The sequence below is a fragment of the Sphaerodactylus townsendi genome, linkage group LG14, assembly GCF_021028975.2.
Source record: "Sphaerodactylus townsendi isolate TG3544 linkage group LG14, MPM_Stown_v2.3, whole genome shotgun sequence".
Taxonomy (NCBI): domain Eukaryota; kingdom Metazoa; phylum Chordata; class Lepidosauria; order Squamata; family Sphaerodactylidae; genus Sphaerodactylus; species Sphaerodactylus townsendi.
The window spans coordinates 13549552-13569898 of record NC_059438.1 but is presented as its reverse complement, the minus strand read 5'-3'; the positions used below and the strand labels follow the sequence as shown (position 1 = coordinate 13569898).

The 20347-nt window shown below is 45.1% G+C and overlaps 2 protein-coding genes across 8 annotated transcripts in view; one reads left to right on the top strand and one right to left on the bottom strand.

Annotated features, from left to right (window-relative positions):
• The window catches only part of RPGRIP1L (RPGRIP1 like), a 75826-nt gene extending 70500 nt beyond the window's left edge, over positions 1-5326 (bottom strand). Inside the window, exons 1-3 of the mRNA XM_048516068.1 lie at positions 5124-5326; positions 4092-4224; positions 1696-1840 (exon numbers count right to left, since the gene is read on the bottom strand). Of these exons, the coding sequence (XP_048372025.1) occupies positions 1696-1840; positions 4092-4176 (230 nt within the window). The 5' untranslated portion in view covers positions 4177-4224; positions 5124-5326. The remainder of the gene's footprint in view (positions 1-1695; positions 1841-4091; positions 4225-5123) is intronic.
• Positions 5327-5518: 192 nt separating this feature from the next.
• FTO (FTO alpha-ketoglutarate dependent dioxygenase) overlaps positions 5519-20347 on the top strand; it is a 250439-nt gene continuing 235610 nt past the window's right edge. For all 7 annotated transcript variants that reach the window (XM_048515847.1, XM_048515840.1, XM_048515845.1 and 4 more), the window contains exon 1: positions 5519-5667. In XM_048515847.1, coding sequence (XP_048371804.1) covers positions 5584-5667 — 84 coding nt within the window. In that variant the 5' untranslated portion in view covers positions 5519-5583. The remainder of the gene's footprint in view (positions 5668-20347) is intronic.

Below are 20347 nucleotides of genomic sequence, written 5' to 3'. Positions count from 1 at the left end.
TTTGGAACGCGTGACCTTCCTGAGGAACTCAGCGGGCTGTTAAGTATAGCTACAGATTGGGGATGTGGTGGGGCCACGTCTAAAAAAAATAAATGCCATCCCATCTGAGGATTAAGCTACCCTGGGTGCATGCTTGCAATGTGCAACACATGCTGTTGATGTCGAGGTCCCAGTTTCAGCGCTAGTGGAAAGCACATTTTGGTTCTAAAAACGAGTAAGTGGGCAGGCATCGAGTCGGCCCTCTTAATAGCGGGCGTCGCCTCGTGACGGCTCATGCTCTGCAAATAATACCGAGGCTCTTAGGGTTTAACAGTTAGCTGTGGGATCTAATTGGATGCAGAAGGTATGGTTTTCATCTAGTTTTAAAAGGAGACAAGGCTCCCCCCCCTCCCCTCGCCCTGGTTTTGGCATCTTGAGGGTCGTACCTTTGATTTCCCTGAGTTTTGATAAACATGGGGAAGCCAGAACAAAAGATGCATCAGGGCACGGGGAGGTGATGTAATACGCAAGCACAGAAAACACTTCCAGCATGAATTGGGGAGCCGGGGCGGGGTGAGCGGAGGAGGGTCTTGGCACGCAAAGAAAGAAAAGGTGGCTTTGATGGAGGAGAGAAGTTCAAGACTTTTACAAAATTGGTCGCACATCTTCAGGGGCTGTATCTCGTTTATAGGGAGCCTTTCTTGTTTGTTTGGTTTTTCCCCAGAGGTCCAGACAGGACATTGAAAACTGAGACACCCTTCATCCATTTAAAAGGGTTTCCTTTTCAACAGTTACTCTCAGAGGCTTTTTAAAAATTTAAAAGAACAGAAGCGCATATGTGGGGAGGGGGGAAGCAGTAATAGCTTTTGAGATGTCGCAGAATGAGGCGTTTGCTGGCAAACTAAGCTCCAAAGAGACAGAAATACAGAAGTCAACCTACAAAGGGAACTCTCACAGAGAACGTAAGAGCACTGCTGGCTCAGACCAGTGGTCCTTGAAGTCCAGCATCCTGTCTTGCACAGTAGCTAACTAGTTCTTCTGGAGGGCCAACAATACAGCATAGAAGCCGAGGGCTTCCCCTAGATCACAGGTGTCAAACTCGCGGCCCTCCAGATGTTATGGACTACAGTTCTCATCATCCCCTGCCAGAATCATGCTGGCAGGTGATGATGGGAACTGTAGTCCATAACATCTGGAGGGCTGCGAGTTTGACACCTGTGCCCTAGATGTTGCCTCCTGGCTCTGATATTTAGAGGGTTTGCTGTCTCTGATTGTGAAGGTTTCCTTTAGAAAACAGTTGTTGTAACACATGAGGAAGGTTAAAGCCCGTTAAAATAGTTGGCGCGGTGTAGTGCCCCAATGCACAGTGGCGCTAGCAGAGGTGTATCTCACACACACACATACACACACACGCTATAGGCAGCCACCCTCCCCCACCATGACCAAACAACTTTTTTTGCACCAGGTCTTGAAGTCAGTGTATAGGAGGAGGGGTGTGGGGGTGGAACACTTCCATTGATGACTAAATATGGCCGCACCAGGACATTTTATTTATGTCTCCCTTAATGCTTGTGATGCGCCCGGGCGTTAGTTCTTAACTACGAAAATGCAAATCGCTCATGAGGCATGGAGAAGCTGCGACCCAAGCCTTCCCATCCTTTCTTGACTGCGATCCGCGGTTCCCCAAAGCAACGTTTCAGAAAAGGGAAATCAGACCTTTTAATTTTATCCTCTTGTTTACGCGCATGTTGCTTCAGCAAGAGGTTTTCGTCGTGCAAGCGGAAGTACCGGTCCTCCAACTCCTCTCGGCTGATGCGAGACACGGCCTGCCGAGTCTTCGCAATTTGGACCGCTGAGGCCTCTGCCAAAAAGGAGAAAGCAACACCGGATCAGCAGTTGTTCCCAGTATTCTTAAACATCTGACAATCGGCCAATGCAAGCAAGTAGGAGCCGGAGCACAGCAGTGTCAGTGGCACAGGGGAGAGCAGGGCACGGGGATGTGGTGGGGCACTATCGAACAGCAGCTCTTCCCTTAGTCTCTTTTAAGCCAGGTACTCACCTGGCAGCTGGACATGCTGTGCTCATGCATCATAAGAACATAAGAAAGAGCCTGCTGGATCAGACCAGAGTCCATCTAGTACAGCACTCTGCTACTCGCAGTGGCCCACCAGGTGCCTTCGGGAGCTCACAGGCGGGATGTGAAAGCAATGGCTGCTGCTGCTCCTGAGCACCTGGTCTGCAAAGGCCTTTGCAATCTCAGATCAAGGAGGATCAAGATCGGTAGCCATAGATCGACTTCTCCACATTAAAAAATGTGAATATGGATTCCCTCACCCTTTTACCCTCACATTTTCTTTTCCTAGTAGATTTGTGCATGTTACCAAACATCCACGTATGTATCACTTGCTGGATCAAGACCCGGCCGTATAAATCATTTGTCCATCTGAAAGCAAATCTTATTTGAGAATGTGAATTATTTGTGCTACATCATGTTTGATGGGATGCACATCCGGAAGTATGAATGGGAAATTTATTTCTCTTTCTTGACCCCACATCCATAGAAGCCTAATTCTGTACATGGACCTCCTTAATTGAATTGTGATGCTAGGCTACACAGAGCCAGCTCTGAGGACAATCGCCACACTGCCTCTGAACAAGCTAGAAGTTAGGTATGCCAGAACAGCGACTACCTCAACCATCCTTCTGTTCCAATCAGGAAGTGATGTCACAAGAAAAGAGGCTGATGGGAAAGTATTCCAGTCCTTGAGATGGCATGGGAGCAGGTCAGGATGAATGAGAGAGTCTGCTCCACTATCTTCACCCGCAGTCATGATGGTTCCAGTTTTGGGACACTCTTTCTAGGGAAAGGTATTTCTGAGAAGGTGTGGCGGGAGTTCAGAGCAGCCAGCCAGGACCTTGGTTAGCTCCTTGGCAAGGCACTGCAAGAGGCCAGAGCAGTCAGTCAGGACCACGGCTAGGTCACTGTGAAGACCAGATTCTGGGCAAGCTGAGAACTTAAGAGGGTTACTACAGCACTAATTTGAAGACATAAGAACTTAAGAAGGAACCTGCTGGATCAGACCAGAGTCCATCTAGTCCAGCACTCTGCTACTCGCAGTGGCCCACCAGGTGCCTTTGGGAGCTCACATGCAAGATGTGAAAGCAACGGCCTTCTGCTGTTGCTGCTCCCGAGCACCTGGTCTGCTAAGGACTTTGCAATCTCAGATCAAAGAGGATCAAGATTGGTAGCCATAGATCGACTTCTCCTCCATAAATCTGTCCAAACCCCTTTCAAAGCTATCCAGGTTAGTGGCCATCACCACCTCCTGTGGCAGCATATTCCAAACACCAATCACACGTTGCGTGAAGAAGTGTTTCCTTTTATTAGTCCTAATTCTTCCCCCCAGCATTTTCAATGGATGTCCCCTGGTTTTAGTATTGTGAGAAAGAGAGAAAAATTTCTCTCTGTTAACATTTTCTACCCTATGCATAATTTTATAGACTACAATCATATCCCCCTTTCCAAACTAAAGAGTCCCAAACGCTGCAGCTTCTCCTCATAAGGAAGGTGCTCAAATCCCTCAATCATCCTCATTGCCCTTCTTTGCACTTTTTCTATCTCTTCGATATCCTTTTTGAGATGTGGCGACCAGAACTGAACACAGGACTCCATTAGACCGGCTCCTGCAAGCGCTCTCCATCATGAGGCCTGGCCGATGTTGACCAGCCAAATGAGCACTGTGTCTTCTCTCATATAAGTCGTTGCATGGTTTTCTCTGGTGCTGCTCATGGGCCTCAGGAGACGTGCGGGGAGGGCATGCTAATCAGGGGTCCCCTGCATCTGGTCTGGAGCTGGGATGGGTGGGGTCTGTGGTTGTTCCTGGTTGAGGGTCTTCTGCACTTGTGCCTGGCTAAGACTTTGAGTCTGGTCCTGCACAGACTGTCTTCTTTTCCTCTGGTGCCTCTGCTGGTGGCTGAGGAAAGGATGGGATGACATGGTCTACTCTAACTCCTCATCTGAGGAGTGCTCAGATCCCCTGGCACAGGGAAGCCCAGCTGGGCCATGACACCAATAAAATTCAAAAGCATAACAAATAACAATCAGCACAAACCTTGGAGGACTCCACTTGTAGGGCGATTGAGACCAACATCCCTCACTGGCTGGTCCTCTGCAGTATCATCAGCTGTGGCAGACATGGTGGTGACGAAACGCGGAGGAGCCCTCTCCTCTATTTATCTCTTGAACTGCAGGGACAGAGGCCATGGTGAATTGCATGAGATGAAAAGGCACCAGCCCTGACCTAGATGGCCACAGTTAGCCTGATTCTATCAAACCTCAGTAACTAAACAGGGTCAGGCCTGGCTAGTATTTGTATGGGAGACCACCAAGTAAACCCAGGGTGGCTATGCAGAGGCAGGCAACTCTCTTCATCTGTTGGCTTACAAACGCCTTTCCTTTCCTTCCCTCACAGGAGACACCTTGTGAGTGGGTGGGGCTGGGAGAGTTCTGAATAAAGTTCTGAGAGAGTTTTGATAAACCTAAAAACAATCACAATTTGTCCCAAAGTAACTATAAAACTTATTTATGTATGTGTATCCTTAGCCCACCCTATACCCAAAGGTCTCAAGATAGGTTACAACATAAGATAAAAGTCGTAAAATATCCACAAAACTAAAAACACTTACCATCTGTAGCAATATAACAACGTAACTCGTTTATTTATACACATTTTTAGCCCGCCCTATACCCAAAGGTCTCTGCGTGGGTTACAACATAAAAGTAATCAAATATCCGCAAACCTAAAAACACTTACCATCTGTAACAATGTAATTTGTTTATTTATTTGTATTTTTAGCTTGCCCAAAAGTCTCTGGGTGGTTTACAACATAAAAGTAATAAAATATCTACAACCCTAAAAACACTTACACTCTGAAACAATAAAACAACGAAACTTATTTAAAATCAACATTCATACAAATTCATTAAAAAACCATTACAAATTAATAAAACCTATTTAAAAATCCGTATTACCAGAAGGAGGAATCCATCTCTTCAGTCTAAGGCCTCACTTGCCCCAAGCCATAGAGAGCTCAGATTTCTCCAGACATTTCCCAACACCCAGTCTAACCACTACTGTGCCTACCTCGCAGGGCTGTTGTATCAACTGGAATAGGGCAGAAGGAGGCACTCCTGAACTCCTTGCAGGAAAGGGGACTTTTAAAAATGCAATTATCTATATATATAGATCGACCTCCCCTTCCTCTTGTCCCTCCGTCTCATTCCCAGCCTCGGCTACCTGCCCTCCGCATCCCACGTTAGCAACCAGCTCCGTTGCTATCCTCAGGAATCCACTCCCGGCCACAAGCCGGAAATGAAGAGACATCCATTCTGCCGCAGTGCCCCATGGGAGATGTAGTTTCGTCGCTCCTTTCCTAGGCAGCGACCTATGCGGCTACGAACTACAATAATGGCTCTTCCACGTTTTCCCACGTCCGCCATTTTGTCCGGGGTGGCGCGGTGCATCTTGGGGGCTGCAGTCCCAATGTGGAGCCCATTCTCCTCCTTTTAGAGGAGCAAGGCGGGAGTCTTCGGCAGGAAGGGAAATGCAGAGAGAGGCGGGTCCTCGTGCGTGCGGCGGGGGCCAAATGAAGAGGCGTGGAGCTGGGGAAAGAGAGAAAGAGGCGAAGGTAAATGTAAGCAAAAGCCCAGCCGGGCAGGCACGGTGCTTCCCAGCCGTGCATTGGCTCAAATTTGAACTGGGGTCGGCTTTTTGGCTGGTTATACCCATTGCGGTGCTCCCTCCGCATTGCAATCCTTGGAATCGTGCAATTGCTCGGAATTAAATGAGGTTTACTTCAATGAGGTCGCATGCAGGCAAGGAGGGGGCACAGCATTTGCAGCTGCGGCACCTGGCCCGTCCGTGGCCCCCTCCCTCCGGTCGTTTACCTGGCCAAGGTTTGCTTTGCAACTGGCTGGTGGAGGAGCAGGTGTTGTTCGTGCACTGGCCGGCACGGTTGCCTGTGTTTCCGCTTCACTCGTGTTGAGAGGAAACTGACGACGAGCTTGTCTGTTTCTTCCCAGAAGATGACACCACAGTGTCTTTGTATCGGTTTGTCATTTGTCACACAAAACAAAAGCACGATCGAACCAAACAAACGCTGGTTTTCCTGGCAGCATAGTCTCCGCCGTGTTGCTCTGTTAACAGCAAAACTTATAGGTGTATCTTGTAGCATGTGAAAGACTGGCCATTTTTTGTGGCATCAACTTCATAATCAGTGTTTGGATTTATACCGCACTTGTCTTAACCGTAAGGAGACTCCAAGTGGCTTACAAAGTCTTTCCCTTCCTCTCCCCACAACAGACACCTTGTGAGGTAGGTGGGCCTGGGAGAGTTCTGAGAGAACTGTGACTGGCCCAAGATGACCCAACAAGCTTCATGTGTAGAAGTGGAGAAACAAATCCAGTTCACCAGATTAGAGTCCACCGTTCATGTGGTGGAGTGGAGAATCAAACCCGGTTTGTGTGGAGGAGTAGGGAAACAAATCCAGTTCACCAGATTAGAGTCTGCTGCTCCCTTGGAGGAGTGGGGAATCAAACCTGGTTTGTGTGGAGGAGTAAGGAAATAAACCCAGTTCACCAGATTACAATCTGTTGCTCCCTTGGAGTAAGGAAATAAACCCAGTTCACCAGATTACAATCTGTTGCTCCCTTGGAGGAGTGGGGAATCAAACCTGGTTTGTGTGGAGGAGTAAGGAAATCAACCCAGTTCACCAGATTAGAGTCTGCTGCTCCCTTGGAGCAAACCTGGTTCTCCAGGTTCACCACGCTTCACCACTACATCTTAAGAACATAAGAACAAGCCAGCTGGATCAGACCAGAGTCCATCTAGTCCAGCACTCTGCTACTCGCCGTGGCCCACCAGGTGCCTTTGGGAGCTCACCTGCAGGATGTGAAAGCAATGGCCTTCTGCGGCTGTTGCTCCCGAGCACCTGGACTGTTAAGGCATTTGCAATCTCAAATTTGTAAGCCAACAATCTCATTTGACATCTTCATCAAATGCACAAAAGCTTCCTTCCTCTGATAGATATAAACTGGAAAAAGATGGAAAATGTAAACACTGGTATCCAAAGAATATATACGTATGAGCATGTGAAATTGTTTTATATCTGATCAGACCGTTAGTCCGACTAGTAAAGTAGGGTCACCTCTGGCTGGCAGTAGATCTGTATGGCAGTAGTCGTGACCCGGATAGCACAGGCTGACCTGATTTTGTTAGATGTAGAAAGCTAAGGATGGCTGGCCTGGTTGATGTTTGGATGGGACACCGCAAAGGGTATTCAGGGTCACTACGCAGAGGCAGGCAATGTCAGATCGCCTCTGTTTTTCTCTGTCCTGCCTTGGACAGCCCAGGTTAGCCCGATCTCATCTGATCGCAGAAGCTAACCAGAGTCGGCCCTACTTGAATGAGAGACCACCAAGGAAGCCTATGCAGAGTCCGGTAATGCCTCTTGCCTTAAACATCTCTTGCCTTGAAGGCCCTACTGCACAGGTGTCAAACTCGCAGCCCTCCAGATGTTATGGACTACAGTTCCCATCATCCCCTGCCAGCATCGTGCTGGCAGGGGATGATGGGAACTGTAGTCCAAAACATCTGGAGGGCCGTGAGTCTGACACCTATGCCCTACTGGGTTGCCATTAAGAGGGCTTTTTGCAGAGATGCTGAAGAGATTAAAGAAATGTCTGCTATGGCAACCAAGATCACTAAGGTATTACAGCACCTTTTTACAAAAACAAAACTCTGGCCCAAGGCCACCCAGCAGGGTTCATGTGAAGGAATTGGGGGGGGGGGGGACCTGGTTCATCATACTAGGGCCCACCACACTTAACCACTACCCTATGCTGGCTCTTTAAAAAGAAATCGCTCTATTTCCAAACCACGAAAAACATCACCAGGTGAATTTTTTGACGGGGTAAGTACTGATTGGACCAATGGTGTGTCTAACTGCAAGGCAGTATCATATGTTGTTCATCTGTCTATCTGATTTAATTCAACCCACCCTTGAAACGTCCCAAGTTTTTCTTTTTAAACAGCCCCACTTATAAGTAACTGAATAACTGAACTGCACTAAACGATTGTGAAAACAAAGTTTTAGGGCTCGGTTCAGCTGGAAATATGTTAATTCAAAACAGTTGATATCTTGAGTTTTCAGCATCGCATTCAGCACGGGCTCGTCAGATGTTTATTCCTGTTTCCCTATTATTAAAAGCCATTACATTGATAGCGGCTGCATCTTCCTCTATGAGAATGCCTGCATGTTTTCATTGGTTGCCTCCAGGCATCTTCATTTCCTTCTTTTCTTTGAAAATGTAACAGTGGTTTTCTTCCTGTCTCTGTAACTTTAGCCAGTATTTTATTTTATATATTTAAACTTTTGCATCCCGATGTTTAGGGATTTGCATGGATGTCTCAGCGAAGAAGCTTTTTTTCTGAGCTGTGTGACTGTACCGTTTATTTAGGCATATGGGGCTATCCTGTTTGAGAGTTGGGTTGCCCACGCAATTAACCAGTCCAAAAAGATTTTGTTAATGACCAGTTGAGTGTTGCCAAATCCTACTGAAGTATTTTTTTTGAAAGCTTTAATGTAAGTGGAACACAAACAAACAAAATACTTTAATTCACTTAAACCATCAACAGATTCAATATGGGGACTGCATTGAGATGTTGAGAACAAACAGAGACCTTGGGGCATTTTCTGTCTGGGAAATAATGGGCTTTTTACGGGGGTGGGGGGGCGCTTTGAAATATTTGCAATATTTTGTATCCAATCTGAACTTATTTTGGTGCTTAAAGAACGTTAAGTGTATCTTTCATAACAAAATGTACAAAATTGTACTATTTCATAGGATCATAGAGTTGGAAGAAACCAAGGGCCATCGAGTCCAACCCCCTGCAATGCAGGAACACATAATCAAAACACTCCCGACAGATGTCTTGTCCTCAAGGTAGAATACATGATATCTCTCCTGCCCCCCCCCTCCATTTTAATCCTAAGAGGTAGGTTAGGCTGAAAGAAAGCAAACTGACCTAACAGCATGATCCTACTTGGTTCCTAGTCTGACATTCCAATAACTGCATCATATTGGTCTTCATCTTGTTTAAAGGAGAGAGGAGATTGTTGAATAGGGAAGGAATCATAGAGTTGGAAGAGATCCCCAAGGGACATCCAGTCCAACCCCCTGCAATGCAGGAACACATAATCAAAGCACTCTTGACAGATGGCCATCCAGCCTCTGTTTAAAAACCTCCAAAGAAGGAGACTCCACCACACTCCGAGGCAGTGAATTCCACTGTCCAACAGCCCTGACAGTCAGGAAGTTCTTCCTGATGTTTCCAGTCAGGGAATCTCTTTTCCCACTACACATGAACCCATGACTCCCTGAGAATCCTAGTCTCTGGAGCAGCAGAAAACAAGCTTGCTCCCCCACCCACATGACATCCCTTCAAATATCTAAACATGGCTATAATGTCACCTCTTAACCTTCTCTTCTCCAAACCAAACATCCCCAGCTCCCTCAGTCTCTCCTTGTAGAGCATGGATTCCAGACCTTTTACCATTTTGGTTGCCCGCCTCTGGAACCATTCCAGCTTGTCAATATCCTTCTTGAATTGTGGTGCCCAGAACTGTACACAATATGCCAGGTGAGGTCTAACCAGCCTTCTACTTTCACCCAGGAATGCCCATAAAGGACTGTACTATGCATCACCCTGAACTATTGAAATCAGCTTTGTGAGAAACTGGCATGCGCATGATCAGGGATTTTGAGTTGCTCAAGGGCAAAGCGAGAATCCCTTCCCTTTAGACCAGGAGTGTCCAACTGGTGCCCCAGATGTTCATGGACTACAATTCCCATCAGTCCCTGCCAGCATACTGACAGGGACTGATGGGAATCATATTCCATGAACATCTGGGGCACCAGAGTTGGACACCCTTGCTTTAGACCAATGACTCGTTTGTTGCATTAGGTCTTTGATGGAGCAATGGCTCATTCAGTCTTAGGGAGTCTTAAGGTGATTATGACATGCAGATGTAAACCACCTTGGACAGTTTAATTGATGAACATATCTGGGTAACTTGCACCAGTGTTATGTGACTGCACAATTAAGAATTCCTAAAATTCAACTGGACTTTTTGAACATGTCTTAAGCGACGACAGAACTTGTGGACTGCATTTTTCAAGTCTACTGTTTTTTACTTCCTGCTCGGTAGATGTGGTGAATAGCCATCCTCTGCTCCGTATTTATTTGAAGAGAAGGTCCAGAGCTCAGCCGAAGAAGAGCATTTGCATTACAGGTAGAAAGTCCGTAGTACAATAGTTAGCATTTCCAGATGGGCAAGAAGACATCCAGCTAAGATCTTGGAGATGAATGTGATCAGTAGACATTATTACATCTAGGTGGCCTAATGCTCTCTTTTTATCTTAGGCGGTTTCATGCGTAATCCTGCTTCCCCCACAAATAAATAAACGTATCCTACATTGCCATGTATAACCAAGAGGAGTAACTTGCAGAGATGATCTTCTCATGGACAACGGCTGAGCAAGATGGGGCCGAAATTGAAATTATTGCCCCCTCCTGATGCTATTAGAGAAACGGTTGATTGAGACAGAGCATGTCTTCGGTGTAATACATCACCCGTATGTTGGGAAGCAAGCACATAAACAGCGCACAGGTTCGGGGATGAAGCGTTAAGATGGAGAGAGTGGCAAATCGCCTCTGCTTTAAAATTCATCACACCGATGCCGGTTCAAATTGCCCCAGCTGTTAACTCAGGGACCATTACAGTAATGGCCTCTGCAAATGAAGGAGAACCCACACACAAGCTCACACTTTATTACCGGAGGGGTAATTTTCTCTTCATCTGTAATAGCAGCAATGCCTCGTATTGATCAAACCATCAAGATACTAATCCTCTGTAAAATTACTTGTTATAACTGAAAATGTGTTAATCCAAATCAGGCTGTGTCTTGACTTTCTGCTGGCTATTGAATACAGACCATTAGGTGGTTTATTTTTCATGATTTAAAGCCCCAAACACTAGTCTTCCTTTTAGCGGATGGACGCTTAATCTTAGCGTATAGCCCAGGGATGCCTTTTGGTTTTAAACAGGACATCATCCACTTAATTAAAGGGAGAGAGTCTGTCTTTTTCGGCTGAATAAATGGGGCCGCTTTCGGTCGCGCAGATTTATTAAGAGGCCAGATATAAACCTGCATGTAGAACAATGAGTGTATGTGTGTATGTTGTAAATAAGGACAGGGACCGTCGTGTTCATATTAAACACCGGCAGATAACACAGGTTATCAGCAAGCTCAGGAGATGGAAGGATCTTATTTTGTTTTTAAATTACGGGGTTCTTTTGCTTGCCGTCTTGTTGATTTGCGTCCTGCAAAGAGAGTCGATCCGTAAGCGACACATGAAGATCCATCTTATCTCATCTCCCAAATGTTGCCTGCAAACCACTCAGTAATTTTATTTCCTGTCTTTTTAAAACATCAGCTTTGAAACTGTGCTCTTAGGAAGGCCTTGAGTTCTTTGGAAATTTAGCAAGGATTTAGCAAGAGAATAATAAGCCACCTGGTCTGGGACCCACTTATAGGACCTCCTCCTCTATCAACTTTGTTCCTCAAGCCAACACTAGTTACTCGCTCCTGCAAGGTTGTTCGAATGCCCATACTGAAATGTAGAGGCATTTTCAGTGGCTCCTCCTGTTTTTTGGGAATAACCCTTCTGGATTTGTTAGGAAGATTTGCAGTTTGTTGAGTTTGTGTAAAGCAAAGTATTATTCAGGATGGCTTTCTAGCGGATTGGATCTGATGACATGCCCTTAAAAGACAAAGCAAAACTCTGTCATCCTCCTTGAGGTCTGTGCCAGAGAAAGGCGAGTTAAAATGCTCCAAAAATTCATATGTGATGGCAGATAGGCTTTCTTGAAGTGATGTTTGCCTGTCCTGAAGAATCTTGTCTGATTCTTCTTCACAGGTGAGCAGGGAATGTTTTCTATTGCACATTTTTGTAAGAAGAGTCCTATCAGGTCAGATCGATGGTCCATTTAGTCCAGCATCTTTTCCCCTCACAGTGGCCAACCAGATAGTAGAATGTGAGCCAGGAACCGCTCACAGGATCCTTTGTGTTACACTGGATCTAACCCTTGGCTCAGTATTGACTACTATGACTGCCTACATTAAAATCTTCCCAAGTATCTGCTCCATGAAATCCCTTAACTAGAGATGTGGAAAGTGGAATGGTGGAGCTTCTAATCCTATTGTTGATCAAAGCACTTGCCTCAACACTGCCATGGGGCATTTAGTGATTGAAAATATTGCACCCCATAGTTTTCAAAATCTGCCAAGGTGACTTGGAATTTCATGGGGTCTGTTCTCTCAAGTCCTTAAGGTCCATTTGACCCTTGGACCCCTTCTGCACATGCAGAATAATTACTTTTCAGTCCATTTTCACAATTGTTCGCAAGTGGATTTTGCTATTCCGCACAGTAAAATTAAACAGCAGTGTATTGAAAATGGATTATTCTGCCTGTGCGGAAGGGGCCTTGGTCTTGCTTTAGATGGGCTATTGCTCTCAAAAATGCACTAGTTCTCTCTTGCTTATATCTGGCCAGACCCCATCAGATCTTTTCCTGATTAATGGAAGGGCGCAAACAACATAATGGAATTAATGTGTCACTATTTATGCTTTTGTTCCAACGCGTACTATGTGTTGACGCTGGGTACCAGTGGGTTGTATCATACAACCGGGTTTGATACCCCACTCCTCCACCTGGGTGGCAGAGGCTTATCTGGTGAACCAGATATGTTTCCGCACTCCTACATTCCTGCTGGGTGACCTTGGGCTAGTCACAGTTCTCTCTGAACTCTCTCAACCCCACCCACCTCACAGGGTGTTTGTTGTGGGGAGAGGAAGGGAAAGGAGCGTGTAAGCCACCTTGAGTCTCCTTACAGGACAGAAAGGTGGGGTATAAATCCAAACGCCGCCTCCTCCTCCTCTTCTTCTTCTGAGACCACCAAGATTTTCAGGGTATAAGATTTCAAGAATCAGAGCTCCGTGAGATTCCATGAAATAGGTAAACAAAAATGGCGGCACCTGTCAAAGCATCATTTTTTTTTAAAAAAGCTTCAGTGGAAGTCAAATCTCCAATGGTCTGTCTTGCTAGGCAAAAGATCCCTCCACTTTCTATAAAGTACCAGAAATGATACTGGCCACGTATCCATGAACCACAGCAGAACTTTAGATCATGAACCACAGCAGAACTGTTTCAGTTAAAAATAATAAAGTTCTGCTTTCAGAGAAACTCAAATGCAGGCTGTGTTTTGCACATCACTGTGTCATTATAACATATCAGCTGCTTCCTTAAATAATTGCACCTGCCTCTCTTTCTCTTTTTTGGATTTTCTCTCGTTTCTGTCTGGGCCTTTTATCTGCTGCTCATCCCCCTTGGCTTTTATTTGAGGTGATAAAGTTACTTTAGTGCAACTGCTGTGGTCACCTTTGCCCTCAGCTAATCAAAGAGTTTAGCTGGAGGGAAGCATTTATCTCCCACTTCCATTATTATTATTTTCGTAGCTGTAAAGCATATATAGATATATTTATTTATTTTGTTGGCAAAAGGCTGTAACGGCGAAACGAGGTATTGATCCGCTGTATTTGGCAATTTCTTTCCACCTTGGCATCGATATTGTGTCAGCCTCTGACTGTACTGTGGTTGACCTCACAAATAGCTCTTTATGTTCCCTTTGGATTCAAATGATATACTATGCTGAAGAGTAAATCAATGAATGATTATAAAGTTTTGAGTATTATTTCATGACCCAAAGGCAACCGGCGCTTCATGCTCTGAATGCTTGAAATGATGCCTCGTGTGGAGAAATAGATGGTGCCGTTTTTCGCCTAGCATCACTTGGGGACAGGCTGGCCTGTTCTTGTTAGGTGGTAACCTCGCGTTTGGGGTTGTTTTGCACCTGGCAAAATCTGATGCCTGAAGATTCAGACACACAATTCTTGGATTGTGGGTGGATGCATCGCTTAGCAGTGAGTGTACATATGAAGATACCTTATACAGAGTTTGATCATTGGTCCCTATAATTTAGAATATTCTGTGGTGTGATGGTGAAGAGCAGTGGACTCTAATCTGGAGGTTTGATTCCCCATTTGCCCACATGACCTCCCCCCCACTGAAACGGTGTTGGGGCTACCACTGGTGAGAAGACCCCTGCTATTGGTTCCTCATGAGTCCTCCTCTGTCCTGCCAGACAGCTGATCTGGGGCCCAAAAACTGCCTATAGGTAGGTTGCAGAGGTCCAGATGATGGTGGGACATCTCTGTTTATTACAGGGGTCTGCAGCCTGAGGCTCTCCAGATGTTCATGGACTACAAATCCCATCATCCTCTACCAGCATGGCCAATTGGCCATGCTGGCAGGGGCTGATGGGATTTGTAGTCCACGAACATCTGGAGAGCCTCAGGCTGCAGACCCCCGGGCTATTACAACTGGTTTCCAGGTGATGGAGATCAGATCACCTGGAGAAGACAACTGCGTTGAAAGGTGGACCTTATGGCACCCTACACCATTGAAGACCCTCCCCTCCCCAATCCTGGCCCTCCTCAGGCTCCACCCCCAAAATCTCCAAGCATTTTGCAATCCAGAGCTGGCAACTTTATACCCAGGTTATCTCTCTCGTCACTTCCTCATAGCTGATTCCTGTATACTGGATCCTGAATCCTCTCTGGTCCAATCAATTAGCAGCTGGGAAGGTTCAGGTGAACAACTCCAACATGGTGTAGTGAATTCTGATCTGGTGAACCGGGTTTGATTCCCCACTTCTCCACCTGAGTGGCAGAGGCTTATCTGGTGAACCAGATGTGTTTCCACACTCCTACATTCCTGCTGGGATACCTTGGTCTACTCCAGGGGTCTGCAACCTGTGGATCTCCAGATGTTCATCGACTACAAATCCCATCATTGGCCAGGCTGGCAAGGGCTGATGGGAATTGTAGTCCATGAACATCTGGAGAGCCACAGGTTGCAGACCCCTGGGCTAGTCACAGTTCTCTCAGAACTCTCTCAGCCCCACCTACCTCACCAGGTGTCTGTTGTGGGAAGAGGAAGGGAAAGGGGTTTGCAAGCCACCTTGAGTCTCCTTACAGGAGAGAAAGGTGGGGTATAAATCCAAAATCATCTTCTTCATCTGTATTGAAAGCAGTCACTGGTCCTGCCTTTACAGCGTCACCCTTCTACTTTCCTGAAAGGCATGAGGGGCACCCAGGAAGCAGCATCTGGGGGGGGGGGGAACGGACCACTGATTTAAATATGGAATGGGACCACTGATTTAGATAATTTTTACAGACACTTCTGAGACAGCACGAAATTGAGCCCGTAAGAATGAGTGAATCTCTAGACCTCACTGACAAACCTTTCCTTAAGCAATACGGAGATATGTTGGCTCATAAGATGCTTATCACAAATGAATAAGCCCAATTCCATGATGCAATATTTGTGAGCTATAATGTATCATAATCAAAAAACTATCTTTAATAGGTTTTTCCTCAAAAAGATTTTATTTAAAAATCTGATTTAAATTTTAAGAAATTTGATTTACATTTTAAGAAATTTGATTTTTATTTTGTTTAAATGTGGTCCCCCCCCCCCCCCCCGATTGTACCATTGGACTATTTTGCTGATTGGTCTTTTGTGCTTAATGATTATTGTGCAAATTGTTGATTTACTCCTGTTAAAATAAGCCACTTTATTGGTAACCAAACTGTGGGTTGAAAATACTTTAAATATATAGACTAAAAGGTCAACATTTTGTCTCTCTGCCAACATTTAGTGCCAGGCTTACATTTGAGTTTAAATGAAGCATGGAAGACATTGATGTTTATTTAATAAACAAGATACTTTCTTCCCCCTTTCCCAAGTATTTTATATGTTAATACAGGCAAAGTTAAATGAGATCACATCATTTAAATGTAAGAAAACAAACAAAGATGCAGATCTTTGCAGCTGGTTTAGAATAATGTCGGCATGTTATGCAAAACAGTCCCATTTTGAATTTGATCATTTGCTGGAAATCGTAGCTCTTCCGAAGCAATGCCTTGAAATAAACAGTTAAGTATTACGGCTGACAATATCTAATGGGAATGATTAGGCTTTCTACATCATAATGCAAAACACTGTAATAAATACAGTCGTCTTCGAATCTTAACAATGCACAATTCCCATGTCAGGGCTCTAAATATCTTTATTAGTTTATAAGCATTAAAAAAATGGCAATGCTTTTTCTGACTGGCAGAGTCGTTCTTTTAGAAGACGGAGCAGCAGCAAATATATAATTTGGACCGTTCAAAAAACCCAACATGGCTACCTTTTTTACGGTCAGTTACCTGTCTTCTTGAAGACTTGACTGACTGTTCTTTCTTTCTTTCTTTCTTTCTTTCTTTCTTTCTTTCTTTCTTTCTTTCTTTCTTTCTTTCTTTCTTTCTTTCTTTCTTTCTTTCTTTCTTTCTTTCTTTCTTGTGTGTGGAGAAATGCGGGTTTTAGAGAAGTAAATAAATAATGAATATAGTTGAAGATGGAAGGCAGATGAAAGGTAGGTTGGTGAATGGCTGAGAAGGAGGGAATGAGGCAGGAGAAGAGGATATGGGAATAGCCAGAGGGAGGGAGAGAGGAAACTGTGTTGGGAGGAGGACAGAGCGGAAAGTGAAGTGTCACTCCACAAGTCCTTGAGAGCCAGTGTGGTGTAGTGGTCAAGAGCAGGTAGACTCTAATCTGGAGAACTGGGCTTGATTTCCCCACTCCTCCTCCTGAGTGGTAGAGGCTTGTCTGGTGAACCAGATGTGTTTCCGCACTCCTACATTCCTGCTGGGTGACCTTGGGCTAGTCACAGTTCTTTGGAGCTCTCTTAGCCCCTCACAAGGTGTCTGTTCTGTGGAGAGGAAAGAAAAGGAGCTTGTAAGCCACCTTGAATCTCCTTACAGGAGAGAAAGGTAGGGTGTAAATCCAAACTCCTCCTCTTCTTAAAGTTTTTGTGTAGTTGCATTTTGAGCTTCACAGCTTTATTATACATTATACGTTTGTTTCTGCATATCTAGAACACTCTGTATTAGATTCTTTAGTTTCTCTTGGAAAGAAATTACTTTAAGAAGGTTATATATCCTGTATTTATTTTGTCACATATTGGTTAAATTGTGGATTGCTTTTTGAGGATTTAAATATTTTTACAATACAAAATACTTTGGTCCTTGAAGCTTATTTGCTGCAGATTATTATGATCTTGTCCGCCTGGAGGGTAGCAAGTTAGCAACTCTAGAAGGAAAGAAGGAAGCAGGAGAAGTGGAGACACTATGGAACTTTCTGGAAAGGTAAAGAGGAAATAGTGAGCGAGAGGAAAGTGGTTCATCTCTTGCAACTCTGCATGTTCTCATTTGTATTTGTAAAAACTTTGATATCGGCTTTCTAAATTTTTGCTTAGCAGAACTCTCAAGAGGCTTGACTAAGAAATCCTCCTTAAACTGTGGTTAGCACTGTTATACGCAAACCCAAGCACTCTCCCAGCTGTGGGAGCCTGGCTTCGTCCTGACTTGTCCTTCACTGTGGCTTTTGCACACTTCCTCAGTTATAAAGATGCAAATTCAGAGAGAAGATGCTGAAACCAGTACACGGAAGAGCCAGCCTGGTGTAATGGCTAAGAGCGGCGGATTCTAATCTTGCAGTTCAAGTTTGTTTCCTCATTCCTCCACATCACAGGAGTGATTTTGGGTGTGGTAGGGACCTTGAGCTGGTCACAATTCTCTCTGAATTATCTCAATTCCACCTACCTCACAAGGTGCCTGATGTGAGGCAGGGAATGGAAGGTGAATGTAAGCCACTGTGAGTCTCCTTAAAGGTAGAGAAAAGTGGGGTATAAAAATCAACTTTCTTCCTCCTCCTCCTCCTCCTCCTCCTCCACCACCACTATTATTACTACTACTACTTATGGAGGCAAAAAAATCATCTCTAAGCCAAATCTTGGTTCAAAAACGTATCCATCTTTAAAAGAAATTGTGGTTTTGCAGTCTGAACTGAGTGATGGACACAGTAAGTCTTCCACAGAATGGCAGCGGAAAGGTGGTTGAAAAACGACTGTCTTAATTGAACGGTCAGTGTTTTGTGTGGCGAAATGCAACTTTCGTAATCAAAGTCCCCGGAACTTTGTTTTTACCGACGATGCCGATTTGCGTTTCCTAAAACGAAAAGGATATCAAAACCGAGTTTTCGGCCCCTTTCTGTTTTTTTTTTCCCCCTTTGCGTCGTCTTTTCTAAACAGCTGCCAAAGGGCTCTGTTTAACTGTATACTTTGCATGCATTTGTAATTTGAAGTAGGAAGGAGAAAGAGAGAGGTGGGGGGGAAATACCCAGCCCCACTTGAGACGGACAGCTTGAATGGCATCTTGTCAGTCGGGCTATTCATGAATTGCCAATGGGTCTCATTTAGGACTTTTGGATATGTGTCTGCCTGGACAGAATGTGAGCGTTTTGCATGTTTTCCAGAAGACAACCACTCCTTGCTCCCTCACGATATTCAGCGGTGCATGACAGTTGCCCTTCATTGCTGTCTTCTCCGAGCGTAACCTTTGACCCGCCGCTTAGTCGCCGCGCAACGCCTTGAGCGGCCCAAGATGTTCGGGAATTGACGGGCATCGGCCTGCAACGTGCTTGTCATTATCTGACTGTCAAAAGGAGCCTGCCATTGGGGCTCCATCAAGGTTTCAAACCTATGTGCAGCAAGCCATACGGTTGAACGTCCAGGCCTGTCAAACAGGGGTGATCAAATGTGCATAAAAGGAAAAGGGGGAGAAGAAAGGGAAAGAGGCAAGTTGAATACATCTTCGGCTCCGTCAGAATATTTGTCTCTTGCTTTCCCTTCACTTAAATATATTCAGATTACTTTCTTCGGGGCCAAGAGGTTGAATCTGTTGCCAGGGCGGTATTTATTTTATTTTATTTTTACTTGATTTTTGTGCTGGGTGGGGAGCAGTCCATGATTGTCCCTTGCGGTCAAAAGTTTCAAGTAGCACATATTTGAGATCTGAGCTGGTCTGCCATTTAACTCCGGCCTTGCTTTGCGTATTCCTTTGGCTTTCCGGCTGGCAGTGTAAGTAGCTAGATATGAGACCGCGGTGCCTGAGGTTAGCTGTCAAAGTGGAATGTTCATTTTGGAAGGTTCTGCAATGAAATATAAAGGGGAGAGGGAGAAATCAGCGAGTGCAATCTAATATGTGGAGACTTTTGGACAGTAGACTTGCTGCTTGTTTCAACTGCAGCACCTTTCTCTCTTCCGCCTTGAATTTTCAGAAAGCGAATTCGTCGGAATGAAATAGTCCAAGTAGGTGCAGGCAGTCTTCGGCCCCTTCCACCCATGCAGAGCAATGCACTTTCAATCCACTTTCACAATTGTTTGCAAGTGGATTCTGCTATTCCGCACAGTAAAATCCAGCTGCAACGTGCATTGAAAGTGGATGGAAAGTGCGTTATTCTGCATGTGCGGAAGAAGCCTTTGAAAAAGAATTCTGGAGCCCAGCACTGCTTAGCAGTGTGGAAAAGTTCCAAATGCAGGAATTTCTGCAGTGTAATAAATGCTTAGCTCAGTTTTGCCAATACATTCACAAAAGTTAACCGGGCTCTTTATTTTTCTAGCCAGCATCCTGGAAGCACCTCCTATATTTACACCCCTCTTCTTGAATTTACAAAATCTTTCCCAATTTGGGCATCAGATAGATTCAAAGGCTGCTGCAGTGTTTCTTGTTTGTATCATTTTCCTTTTGCTCCATCATCTTCCACCTTTGTTACCCACTTTCTGTTTTGTAGTATATCAGGCCTTAAATAGTTTCCCGCCTTTTTGTATCCTTATGTCAATGATACCGATTCTTTACTCCTTCCCCGATACTGAGGCAGTCTCCATTGGATGGTTATAATGGATAAAATGGAGAGGGGAAAATGACCTTGGTTTGGTCCCAGGTTGGGAGAAGAACCCGGGTATGGACACATGAAGTTGCCTTCTATTTGAGGGCCAGTGTAGTGTAGTGGTTCACAGCAGTGAATTCTAATCTGGAGAATCGGGTTTCATTCCCTGCTCCTCCACATGAGTGCTGGACACTTATCTGGTGCACTGGATTTGCTTCCCTGCTCCTCCAGATGAAGTGTACTGGGTGACTAGTTACAGTTCTCTGAGAACTCTCCCAGGCCCACCTATCTCACAAAGTGACTGTTGAGGGGAGAGAAAGGGAAAAGAAGTTTGTAAGCCACCATGAGTCTC